General features: G+C 34.9%; 1 protein-coding gene across 3 annotated transcripts in view; it reads right to left on the reverse strand.

The window, feature by feature from the left end:
• Positions 1-14,187, reverse strand: part of Dpyd (dihydropyrimidine dehydrogenase) — a 706,501-nt gene that overhangs the window by 537,169 nt on the left and 155,145 nt on the right. For all 3 annotated transcript variants that reach the window (XM_048352019.1, XM_048352018.1, XM_048352017.1), the window contains exons 5-6: positions 11,531-11,727; positions 7,546-7,627 (exon numbers count right to left, since the gene is read on the reverse strand). In XM_048352019.1, coding sequence (XP_048207976.1) covers positions 7,546-7,627; positions 11,531-11,727 — 279 coding nt within the window. The remainder of the gene's footprint in view (positions 1-7,545; positions 7,628-11,530; positions 11,728-14,187) is intronic.

Below are 14,187 nucleotides of genomic sequence, written 5' to 3' on the forward strand. Positions count from 1 at the left end.
AGAGAAACACCCTATGCACATAGAGTTCAGAGAATAGAAAAAGTCTTACTGGTCAAAGTCACTCTGATGAGAATGAAAAGAGGAAGCAGGGATTCAAAGACTAGGATTTCCATCAGGAATTGTCCAAGGAAGGAAGATGAACAAGGTCAGGAGATAGAGAATAGTTACCTCACTACTGATCACAATATATTGGTCAGTCCCCCAGGTATGAATCAATTTTCAGATGTGGAGCCTTGCTGACTGAAAAGTAAGTTGAGTTCAGGGAGTTGAGAGGAGACTTTGTGAATATCTTTGCAAAAAAATTACTGTAATAATTACCATAGTCCTCCAAACGGAACTATGCCATTTACCTTTTGTCACTGATTAAGAGAAATAATCAGACATTTTAAGGATGAGGGGAACGAGTCTCTCTATTGACAGTGATATTTGGAGACACAAGAATAAGAACCTAACAAAGAGGTAAAAATGGAGTCTGACTAAAATCCGGTTCAGTGAATCCCCTAAGATCTCTAACCCTGTCGGTGAGCATCGTCATAATCTCTGAGTGCTTAATTGGACTTGTTACACTTATCAGCTGAAGAAATCACAAACTACATCTCTGGTCTATGCCATGACAGTTGTGATCATTATCACAGTTGAGGAACAGCCCATGAAGAGATCTGAAATCTAACCACGAGAATAACTCAAACTCAGATCCAAGGTTTGGGTGGGATGGCAAGAGATGGTAGAAATCCCTATCAACTCTCTGATTAAATCTCTGGCTTAGCCCTTGTTCAGAGCAGATTATTCCAACAGGGTGGTTGCAAACTTTCTTGAAGGTTTTCTTAAAGGGTAGCTGTGATATGTGTATGGCAGATGTGTTATTATTGCAAGAGCAGATTGAGGAGAAGATTAGGATACTGGATGCGGCCACTGATGAGGTGAATGTACATTTCTTTTTCGATTGCAATTAGAAAATGAATCAGAAACCATTCACACTTGGGGCACATAAATAGGAATATTCACACAAAGTTTGCTCTGGAAGTAATCTGGACTTGCCATACAAACTCACAGTGATGCTTTACATGGATGAGTTCATGCAGATTGGACAAGATGAGACAGAGGTGTCGAGTGTGCTGCAGACTTAAAACACATGAACTCCAGAGGAGGAAGAACACTCAGAGATCAGCTGAGTTCAGAGAATCAATTGTCAGGGAGGAGCCAGCACACCCCATCCATCAAAGAAGGATCACCTGTACAGGTGCAATAGCTATGAGTATATAAAATACTATCTATTGAAATGAACTCCAGGAAGTGGAAGCCAGGATTTGTTTTTCTTTTGCATAGTTGATTTTTTTTGTTTTCACTCCTGTTTGTCTTGTTCATACATGTGTATGTGTTTGGGAGGGTAAGTGGGGGCACAGAAATGGAGGTACAAAGAGTGAGCAAATGCATAAACATTATTCACGAGAATACATGTTTAAAATGAACTATACAACTGATGGGTGGGGACAGGAGGGAAAAACTGGGAAAGAGGTAAAGAACTGACATTGTTAAAAAAGAAATGTACTCATTTCCAGACTTCTGTAATCATAACCTCTCTGTATATCTCCTTTACAATAATAATAAAGCAATAAATAAATAAATAAATAAATAAATAAATAAATAAATAAATAAATAAATGGAAATATGATGTTTAATGAATGTATTTGCATTCTTGAGAAGGAGAGATGTTAACAGATTTCTAGAAACTAAAATATCTAGCATGAGGCAAAGAAGATCCTCTGCCAAGCTTGGAGTACTTACATGAATACCAAGTTGTAATACTGAGTCCTCTGACCCTCATAGCATCCTGTGAGGCATTACCAGCCCTCATTTTTCAGAGAATGATATGAAAAACCAAAGATTTTGGACAACCTTTAATGAAATCACATATTCTACATTCAGAGACAGTGTACACAGTACCTACACCCTATGTCTTTGGCAGTTGGATGAGGGGGGACGTTGCACCATTGTAAAAGCTAAAGAACAGCACAGTGCATAGGAAGACCTGCCTAAAACAATGCTTCTGGAGCAAGGAGCAGAGGAAGAAGTGTGGGAGGAAGATTGAGACTAGATCACAAAGTGATAGACTTCTGTCTTCTCAAAATACAAATCCTACTTTTGTAGTAGTAGACAAAGTCATTGCTTAGATGTTTATAATAAAAGCAGAGGCTACTGTCATAAAGGTGAGATTAGTAACTCAGAATTTTGCAACACATCTAGGGTACCATAAACTGGTACATTCATTAAATATGCATGATCCAAAGTACTTAGTACAAATAATAGTGAAATTAGATCCTACTAAACATATCTAATACTAGGTTTCAGAATTGTAATTTAATCAAACTTGGGATCATTTGTGCTTTTTTAAATAGGGCATTCTATCATTTTATGTATCAAACAGTACTCTATCCATGCATAATAAAGAACATGTATAAAAGAAACCACTAAGTCTATTTATTGAGTATAATGTTAGCACACTGAGTAAGAATGCAATTTCCAAAGTCAAGTTATTTCACACCCTAGTCCTGGGGTCCTGGTGAAAATGATCCTTGGAAAACCTGATGTGAGGTTGAGTTCTCTCACTAGCTAAGAAAGATGGAGACACAGAGACCTCCCACCCTGGTTGACACTCTGTGTTCACCCTGTGTGTGCTCCACAGAATTTACTTTATTAGTGGCCTTGAATAATTTATCAAATGGTAACTAAGATATCCCAATCATATCAGAGTGAAAATGCCTTTGCATTTGTGACATAGAAGGAAGTTATATGCAAACACTCATTCTGTCTTTCTACAGTTTAATTCCACTTTGGTGAGTGACTGGGGAAATGAAAAAAAAAATTACATTTCCTTTGGTATAGAAGGCTGAGAAGTACCTTGACATGTAATGTTAATCTACTGAGACAGACCAACAGGGCATGACTTTACTGTGGAAGGCATTATAGAAAAAAACTATCATTATTGCATAGCAACTTCATGGTGGGAAAAGGCATAGAGCAATAAACAATCAATGGATGAAGACACATCTGGACTCCTCCCTCTACATTGAGCTGATGATCTCAGTGTTATTTCTTAAGTAGACCTGATGTTAGGGAAATCACACAGAGAACATTTTACTTTTGTCTGTGTTCCTTTGTCCACTGTGGGTATTTGTTAATGTTCTTTATATTTTATGTTAAGAAATATAAAAAAGACTTACAAAATAGCAAAATGTATGTTATTTATTTCTAATTAATTGTACAAAGGGATATCAGTTCAACATGTCAAGTTAGGAGTACAACGTACCTCAAATGGTGTCATTTCTGACATCATTCTCCCCATTATTGCTCCCAACCGCACCCATCCCCTAAAGTTATACTTCCATTTTCACATATTTACATTGAGGATTATAACTATATTCACCAACCATCCCTCACTCTATTTGCTCACTCTTAGTGTGCTTTTAAATACATATTTTATATCTCGCTTTTCATCAATGTAATTATTTCATCTACACTCCAACTCCTTCTAGTGTCATTAATATATTAAGAGATACTTCCTAGCTAAATTCAGAATAAAAATTCACTCAAATTCAAACTCAGGTCATTGTTACTACTTTGGCCCAATACTGGAGTCTTTTTTCTCTATACTTATAGTATACTCATTATAATAAGCTCATGCTGTGATATTAATGCACAATTCTTCTATTAGGGAAATTATAGAATTTTAATATCGGTCTTGCAATACCAATCTAAATACAGAAATGCAGCCTTCAAACAACCACAAGAAAAAAAGCAATGGATATAGAGAGGTTATAAAGAGATCTCCGTGAATTTTTGTTCTAAAATCATGAAGCAGAAGAAAAGCCTAGCAATCACAACTGAAGTTTAATCAAAACTGGAATTCTGTCAAAATATTTTGTGCAATGACATATGTACATATGTTAGCATGTATAGAATAATGCAAAATCGTTATGTGCTCTTCACACTTTTAACACTGGAGAATTGAAACAAGATAGAAACTATGAAACAAATATATTCATGTCCAACTAAGCACTGAATTGCATAACAGAAAAGAGGATATAATTTAAACAACTGCAAACACTACAATATCATGTATGCTATTAAAGCTTAGATTAAAAATAACTCATAAGGCTGGGGATATAGCCTAGTGGCAAGAGTGCCTGCCTCGGATACGCGAGGCCCTAGGTTCGATTCCCCAGCACCACATATACAGAAAACGGCCAGAAGCAGCGCTGTGGCTCAAGTGGCAGAGTGCTAGCCTTGAGCGGGAAGAAGCCAGGGACAGTGCTCAGGCCCTGAGTCCAAGGCCCAGGACTGGCCAAAAATAAATAAATAAAAAATAATTTAAAAAAATAACTCATAGAAGTCTGTATTGAAAGTTCACTATAGTTAAGAGCTATTATATAAATAATAGAGGCTATTTCTCTTGAAGTATAACAAATAATACTTCAATCATAGGAGACTTTGACATAAAATCAATTGAGAGTATATTTGGTAAATTTAAACAGCCAGACAGATAGACAGACAGACAGGCTGACAGATCAATCCTCACATAAAGGGAAAAAGGGAAAAAAATTAAATTCTATTGCCAATTTCCTTGAGCAGGATTTTTATTAGACAAGCAAGTAAAAGTGTTATCCTACAAAACTGTTGTCTTAGAGGGAAAAACAAAACTAATTACTAAGGAAAATGACAATATTAAAATACAGAAAAATATGTGGATCCCAATAAAGCTTTAACTCATGACAAATTAACACGTGTCATCATTCAACTTAAGTATGCAACTCAAGAGGTTAAAATAAAAGGGAAATTAATAAAATTCTAGCCATCAATGAGTAAGCAAGAAGATATAAAGCTTTTAAGAACTTATTCTTTGAAAGACATGTCATTTATAGAAACACTACCTACTCTTCTCAAGAAATCATAAAGAAAACCAAGAATAGAGATGCAAAGGCACACACAATCATGCATACAGGTGGGTCATTTCTACCGTATGTTAGAATTCCATGTTTCAATCTAGGTTAATAAATTCAAAAGCCTTATCAAACTGAAAGTTTGTCTAAGAAAATGAATCCAGGCAAAACTGACATTAAAATAAAGGAAATACAAAACATTAACAATCTTAAAGATATTTTTGAAGATGGTTTAGTGCTGTCTCTTATACAAGAAACTTTGAGTCAGAATCACAAAAATTATCAAGTTACAAAATCAGACAAGCCTTAAGACAAATTCTCTTGTCATTGATAAGATAATTAAAGGTTTGAACGTTTATTTTTATAATGCCATTTTTATAATGCTATCATCAAAACTCAACAGAAAAAATTAACAAACCAAAACAAAACTGTGCTTTCTACATTTTAAACTATGCAAAGGCAATATTACACTATTTTCTGTCACATGTTTAGTTCCAATACACATTGTGTAAATAAGTGAATGTAAGATAAAACTTTAAAAATACTGATAAAACAAACATAACCCCAATGATTTAGAAAAGGATATATGATGGAAAGGTCTGTGGATACCAGAAAAGAGAAAATTCATACAATTTAACATTTGAACAGAATGTAAGGTTTTTGTTTGTTTTTTAGCAAAAGGTAGTAGAATAATTTCATTAATACTTTCATAAATGTTTAAGATTAATAAAATTTTGGTAAACTAACAATAAAAAGTAAACTATTCAATGTGATAAGAAAAAGAAAGCATCCTCAAGATAATAAAAAAAGTTTTGCATCTTGTCATTTTTTTTTTACATACTGGATATTCCAACCATTTAAATGGTGAAAATGTTAAATATGTTACACATGATATCATATACATAGTATATATGCAATATATTTTATGTTATACATATAGATAGGTATCTATAATGTATGCATATATATTGTGTCTTTGAGAATAACAGATAAAATTCTAATTTTCTAGAGAAATAATCTTGCTTGAAAAATATTCAGTAATAAAATGAAGCAAATTGAAATTATCCAGTAAGAAAATTTGTTCATGGAGGTAAGAGTGCAGATTAGGAACTGAAGTCAACACACGATTAGCCAGAACTACTTAATGGAATGTTAAATACACAGGACTAGAATTCAAGAGAGAATGGTTCTAGATGTTTCTAACCTTTCAGATACTCTTGCATAAAATAAGTCCTGGATAATCTTTGTTGACTAATTGAAATACAACTTTGTGAAAGAATAATTAGAAAAATTGATGAGACAAAGCTGGAGGTTGAGAGGTTATAAGGGAATGTATTCGTCAAAGGCTGCACAAGATACAAAGTCAGAGAAAAGTGTGATTATTTTATTGGCAGGAAATTTTGGCTGACTTGAAAACCTATAATGTTAACTTTAGATTTTATCTGTAAATTTAAAAGCCATGAGTAGCTTTCTAATTCCTTTTCAAAATATATTTTGCACATAATTTAAATGTAAATTAGGTGAAACACTGTATATTATTAATCGATTGTGTTATATGGGAAGTGAGAATTTTCGAAGCAGAGCAATAATATGCTCGAGTGAATCCCTGCATTATAATACTCATACTTTACTATATGTATTAACTTGAAGTAGTTGTACAAAGGGAATACCATTCAACCAATTAGTTTATAAGTACAATGCATCTTGTTCGCTATCAGCCCTTTTACCATTCTCCTTCAATCTACCCAACCCCTAGCCTCAATTTTCCTGGTTTCATATAATATGCATCGAATATTATGACTGCATTCTCCCCTTCCTCTCTTCATTCCTTCACCCCCTCCTTTGAGCCCACCCAATAAGTGTTATTCATTTGGGTGGAATTTGAATTGGTCTTTGTAAGAAATTACACCCTTTGAGTTCCCAGTATAAATACCCTTAATTAAGTCAAAACAGGAACAGCTACCACTATATTCTGAAAATAAGATATGTCAACTTCTCAACCATCCTTAAGAGAACAACACAGTACTTCACACACACACACACACACACACAAATTTACTATACAGAGTTGTTGCTTTCTACCACCACTGATTTACTGCTTATGTCAAGAAAGGATTATCACATTAACAATAATTACATGTTGTGGGTAATAAATAATAGAAACTTTTGCAAGAAATTATGCTCCAAATTGTGAAAATCATGAAAAAAAACCAAAACCCAAACCAAAAAACATGAATTTAGAAATCAAATCTTCCTAGAAAACCAAATCCTTCTATTAGCTGCATCTAACCCCTAAAGCAATTTCAGAATTTGTTTCTTACAGACAATTAATCACATGCAGGCATTCCAGATGAGAACTATTGATTGCCCTTTTCCAGGCTGGTGGCATTCAGACAGTAGACAGACTAATGCCCTAAGCAAGGAAAAGCATCTTTCTTTCTGCTTCTGCTTGGTGTAGCTTTTAATTGTTCTTTCTGAAAATGCATGACATTTGCTGTTCAGCTTTAGAGCTCATGATTTTCTTTTTGAGTAATGTGCATGTGTGTATGTATGTGTATGTGTGAGTGCACGCACGTGTGCATGTGTGTCTATTGTAAGTTATATTCACCTTTACACCCAGGTCCTTCATAAGTTCAATTTCAAAATTCACGACATCATATGGCAGGCGGAACTGAGGAATTTCAGAAGTACTAAATAGAGAGAGGAAAAGAAACATTAGTGCATATTTTTATTATTTTTTAAAGCAATGTGGCCAAATGCCAGTGGTTCATTCATGTAATCCTAGCTTTTCAGGAGACTGAGATCTAAAGATCACAATTTGAAGCCAACCTGGGTGGGAAAGAAATGAGACTTAAGGCCAAAGTATGGGGAGTAGAGCTGTGGGTAGAGTGGTAGAAGGCTAACTTTGAGTGAAAAAAACAAAAGGGATGGTGGACAGTCCCCGAGATCCATTACCAATACACACACACACACACACACACACACACACACACACAGTCTCATGGATGCAGACGTAATAGGATATTTTCCAAAAGTATGCATAAAATGCAGCTACCAATCGCAATCGCTAAACTATTAAGGAGTAATCAGATAATTCTTGTTTTTTGGAAATGGGAGCCTGAGAAACAGCAAGCTCAGAAACAACATTAGTCTTATGAAGTTTATGCTAGGGACAGAGAACTTAAGACAGATAAAGATTTTTAGAAATCAAGATAGTAAATGAGATTACCCAGTGCAGACTATGGTGAGAAAGAGCTTAAGAAAATGAATTTGATAGAAATCATTACTTCCCCAAGTTTATTGTGCTTAGGAAAACCATTTTTTATTCTTCTGTCTGTATTCTCATAGCAATCTTGGCTTTGATAGAAATTTTTACGTTTGGAAGCTATAAATCCTTCAATATAGTCAGTGGCATGTCAGATAACATGAAAGAAATTGTTCCTTCTATGATCATGAGTCTTATGTTTAATGGAATATAGCTACAGAATCCTTTCTAAAGCACAGTTTTCATGCTTTGCCAGAGTCTGGCTTGATTGCATTATTATATAGGTTTGGCCTTGACATTTGCATCAGATAACACATTTTAACAGAACAGGTCCTAGTGCCAAAACCATTCTACTTAGACCACGTTTTTCTTTATTGATGATTAATATGAGATGTAATAGATATAATGAAAATGTTGTAATGTGGAATAACTAAAGCAAAGGAAGCATTGCCCAGTTCTGACAAATAAAAATAACATGATTAGTATTACTTCTTAAATAAAATAAAAATTAAAGTATGTATACTTAATCTTCTACTAACATTGTTTATGTGTGACACAGTTAAATCTTGCAATTCTTATAAATGAATGCTTTAACAAAGAATCCATGGTTGGAGAAAATCAAAAGAATTGATGTTTTTATACATTTGTTGCAGATTTGAAGATAATCAAACCAAATTGTGTTTGAAACAATAGGCATTAAATCTTGGATATTTCTCACTGACTCCAGTGATGTTTAAAAAGTGGTTGTGATACCAGTTCACCTGGGATAAGACAATCAGTATGGAAAACTGAGAGATAAAATATGACATCTCTTTCTTAAGCAATTGATTTCAAATACATGAATTTAATCTCTTTCAGTCACTTTGGCAATCCAAGAGAGTAAAAGTTATCTTTATGTAAGAAACTAAATTAAGATGAAAGTTTTGTGGTTGTAATTCTGGCTAAATATGTCATTTGTGGGGTTTTATTTTTAATACTTTTTATAACCAGTGAAACAGAGTACAGCAACACGGGTGAATACAAACAAGACTGATTTGATATTTCATCCTATGCTTAAGAACTCAGTCAACTCATAAGCAAAATAAAGAAAAGAAAATTTTTGAGGGAGGAGGTAACAAACAGTACAAGAAATGTATCCAATGCCTAACATATGAAACTGTAACTGCTCTGTATGTCAGTCTGACAATAAAAATTAAAAAAAAAGAAAATAAAAATTTGAAACAGGAGTAAAGATTAAAGGAAAAATAAAAAGAAGTAAAGAAAAAAGGAAAGAAGAAAAATGAAGGAATTAGAGAAGGAATGAGGAAGGGAGGGAGGGAAGAAAGAAAAAAAAGAGGAAGGGAATAGAAAGGGAGTGGGAAAGAAAGAAATGGAGGGAAGGATGGAACAAAAGAGAAAGACAAATAGGAAGGAAGGAAGGAAGGAATAAAATAAAAGGAAGTGAAAGAGGAAGAAAAAGGATGGAAGGACGAGAGAGAGAAAGAAAGAAAGAAAGAAAGAAAGAAAGAAAGAAAGAAAGAAAGAAAGAAAGAAAGAAAGAAAGAAGGAAAGAAAGGAAGGAAGGAAGGAAGGAAGGAGGAAGGAACGAGCAATCTTTTTGTTCATGAATTCAGGGCAGTCTTTCCCACTAAATATGTTCAACAAATATAAAAAAACAAATAATTAGTGCTAATGTATACAAATTATCCTGAGTTGGAATAAAAACTAAGGTGAGATGCTAGCATCGGCTAAAATTGGCAACATGTAATAAGTCATAAACAGGGCTGGTTCTATTTTAGGCTTCTTGTAAAAATGCAATTCGGGCAAAAGGATTTTGTCCACCAGGGTACACACAATTCTGTTTTTAGTTTTTAAGGTAGCTTTCATAGTCACTGATGTGTATAATTGGAAATAACCCTACAATGCTTTACATATGCTGCTGAAAGATTATGCATTTCTTAATTCATAAGGCTCTAACAAAATGCCACTAAAACGAAAGTGTAAATCATTACAGCAAAAAAAGATTATTTTATTCACAATGAGAAGTAAATTCATAAAATATGTGTAATTCTTCAAAGTTGGTGAAATGAAAAATCAATGTAGTGGTAGAGTGCTAGCCTTGAGCAAAAAGAAGCCAGGGACAGTGCTTAGGCCTTGAGTTCAAGCCCCAGGACTGACAAAAGAAGAAGAAGAAGAAGAAGAAGAAGAAGAAGAAGAAGAAGAAGAAGAAGAAGAAGAAGAAGAAGAAGAAGAAGAAGAAGAAGAAGAAGAAAAGAAAAATCAACATGTATGTATTTTTTTTAGCTTGTTAGCAGAATATCTTGAGATAACAGTAATTCATGCCTGTATTCCCAGCTACTCAGGAGGCTGAGTATAGAGGATCATGCTTCAAAGCTAGCCTAGGCAGGAAAGTCTCTGAGACTCTTATTTCCAATTAACCACCAAAAAATCTGGAAATAGAGCTCTAGCTCAAGTGGTGGAATGCTAGCCTTAAATAAGAACACTGAAAGGACAGCATGCACAACTGAAGTTCAAATCTCAGTACCAGCAGAAAATAAATCAAATATATATATATATATAGTTTTTACATATATATTTTGTTAAGTAGTTTCATTTTCAGAGTTGCTTACATATTAATGTTGATAAAAATACACGTATGAAATAGTTGTACTCATGTAATGCAATTTTGACAATTTAACTCTTGATTAGCATAATGTCTCTTGCCTGAAATGTCTGGAATATGTATGTTACTTATATAAAGGGACCATTATTTATTACCATCTAGAAATGTACATGGTAATAAATTATTATGTGATTGAATCTTAGTTAACTAATAATAATGATCAATATTAAATAGTATAAATGTATTGATGATCCAAAACATATATTCTTAAAGAGCAATTTTGAGGTATCCTAGCAGAAATTAGAGAAAAATGTAGGAGTTTAAACACTTGAAAGTGATAATATATGATCATGACAACAAGTATATAATCATAACTAAAGTGCCTGATGTTTCTTGGAGGTAGTATTTCCTCATCTCTAATATTCAAGATTTTCAGGTTCATCTTTACGAAAGAGACACCTGATATTTGTCATTGGTTCCTATAACACAAGAGACCAAGATTGAAATGTCTTGGATTCACAGAAAAAGAGCAAAATTCTTAAACCCTTCTCAAATATCAAATAAAACTTCATAAACATGGAGCAACAATGTAATAAAGTTTTGAGCATTTGCAAAAAGACCATTCAGAATTCCATCCGTGAGCCTGCAATTTCTATATGACTGGGAACCAATGATTTTATGCCATTCATCTGATACTACAAACATGGAAACAAACATAGGCTTTACCTTAAACCACCAACATATTCTTGTTTTTCAAATATGGTGATGTCAGAGTAGCCTAATCGAGCCAAAAAGGAGGCACAGCTTATGCTGGCAGGCCCAGCACCAAACAGAGCAATTTTTGCTGAATAGGCTTCAGGCATTTTCTCTGGAGGAGGCAGAGAAGGATTTCGGATCTGTGGAATATTCATTGCTTTGAACACCTATGGAGAAAGCAATTGGAACAATTAAAACATTTAAGTACTATTTTATATCCTTGAACACATTCATAATGTGTCAATGCTATTAGTGTTTTAACTAATAATTGCAGGTACACTTTCAATAGTAATATGAATATTAAATTTTTTCTGATTCTTTTCTTTTTGTCCTTTTGTATGTCTTTGGGAGTATAATGGGGGGGGCACAGAAATGGAGGGACAAAGGGTGAACAAATGCAGCAGTGGTACTCACTAGACACCATGTGGAAAATGATCTCTACAATTTGTGGGTGGGGATGGAAGGGGAAAACTGGGAGACAGAGAGGGAAAGGGTGACATTGTACCAAAAGAAATGTACTCTAACCCCTGTATAATAACAATAAAAAATTTTAAGTGATATTACATCAGAAGAAGCCCTGTTGCTAACTCAATCTGTGGAATTCCTCCCCCAAATTATATCTCCTCTGATTCACCTTATCTTTTGTTTCCTCTGGGCTAAGTTGGGTTGTTAGGTCTACCTCCTTTGATATTCTGTAACATAATTTGCATGCATCCACATAACCTCTTACTGAGCGCTGTGTTGATGTCTTATGTTTGCATGTCACTCCCTTGAACCTTAATTCCTTGAGTTGTGGGAGATTTACAACTATGTATGCAGCATAGGGAAAGAGCAGAGGGTCAGATCAGTTCCTGAGGGGAGGAGGCTGAGGCTCATGGACTGGAGCCAGCCTGCCTTTGCACTAATGCAGGGGACCCAGTGCCAGGCTTCCAATTCTTGGACCCCTTTTCTTTAGAGAAGTCTGTTGCTTTTTTCCACTTTTGGCAATTCTGGTCTGTAAACATCTGCTCCCACCTGTCTGGGTCTCCTATAGGATAAGGCAGTCCACTGTAGCTTTGGTTGAGGTTTATACTGATCAACCTAGCTACAAAGAGGTACAGGTGTGGTTCTTTTTTTTTTTTTTTTTTTTACTTTCTCCTTGCTAAGCTTTCAACTTCTTTACCCTATCTTTGTGTATCCTTTTCTTCAATTCTTTATCAGATTGAGACAGCAAACCTAACCACTAGTTGGTAAGAGTCAGCATCCATGTCTTATGTAAGTACATTAGCACAGGACTAGCAGAGTTTAGCCCTAGCATGCACAAAGAAAATACTGAGCAAATAATATCTTACATCCACTTCTTTTATGATAGATTTTCTTCTGAATATGAACATTTTGCCAATGTGATTGAAGCACCTCAGAGCTACAAGCAGCCAGCTAGATGGAAGTTGTAAAGATCAGAGAGCGAATGCCACAGCAGAAGAGTGATAGATGACTGTCTTAGAGTTGAGGATCTGTGGAGCCACTTGTTAGAAGGAAGAAGATCAAAGATCTTGCAGAGGACCAAAGTGAAGAGAACCCACAAGAGAGACTCTGGCAATCGTCTATCCCTGGAGGAACAGAATGATTAGGAATGCAGAACACAGATAATCAGAGGGAGAAGGCAGGGAAAATGACCATATTTCTGAGGCTATGAAGGACCAGGGATCTAAACAGAGAACCTCTCTAATGCTGAAAGGGCTTTCTACATTTTGATGATTCAGAGGGAACAAAACTGGACAAACCCATTAGCTAAAAGAGAAAAAAATCCCAGCAAACATCATGAACAAATATGGAACTAATGAGGCCTAACTCTAGGAGACAAACCACAGTTAAGACAAGCAATCTAGCCTTGCATCAGTTTGCCCCAGATGTTAATATGGGTGCTGGGTTTTCACTGTACCTCACTTATATACCAATAATAGGGTAGACTTTCTGGGGAGACAATATGCCTGGGGATTATCTAAATATCAAAATACCTAAACCTGCCTAGAAAAAAACAACACTCCAGAATAGGAATAAACACACAATCCTTAATTAGCAAACAGATATCAGGGTAATTGTGTTATATATGTCTTCAAAGTACATTACAAGAATGTGAACTTATATGCATCAGAAATTCATTAAAATGTAAAAGAAATCTTAGAAGACATACAAATGGGTTATATAAAATTCTCTAAGACCCAATTATACCTGTAATCTTACCAGCTCATGTGGTAAGGATTGAAGGGATTGCAATTCAAGGCTAGCCTGGGCAAAAACAAAAACAAAATAGCAAGACCACATCTCAACAAACAACCTAGATGCAGTTGTATGGCCTTGTGGTCAAATGATATGGAAAGTAGAGATAGGAGGTTGTGATAGAAGATGAACTGGTTAAAAGATCCAGTAATTTCTATGCGAACAGCCTGGGTGATGCGTTGCTTGGAAATCTGCACCAGTTTAACTAGTCCATGATCCTTCAACACAGCCTCCCACTATGTGTCAGAACAGGGACAAAATGTAGACAACACAAATTTTCTCCAGGACAATTTCCAATCCAGTCTTCATTTCCATCTGGAAACTCAAGAGCCCATCTTTACTATCCATGTTTCTGGGCTCCCATGACA

This window comes from Perognathus longimembris, chromosome 7, assembly GCF_023159225.1.
Source record: "Perognathus longimembris pacificus isolate PPM17 chromosome 7, ASM2315922v1, whole genome shotgun sequence".
NCBI lineage: Eukaryota > Metazoa > Chordata > Mammalia > Rodentia > Heteromyidae > Perognathus > Perognathus longimembris.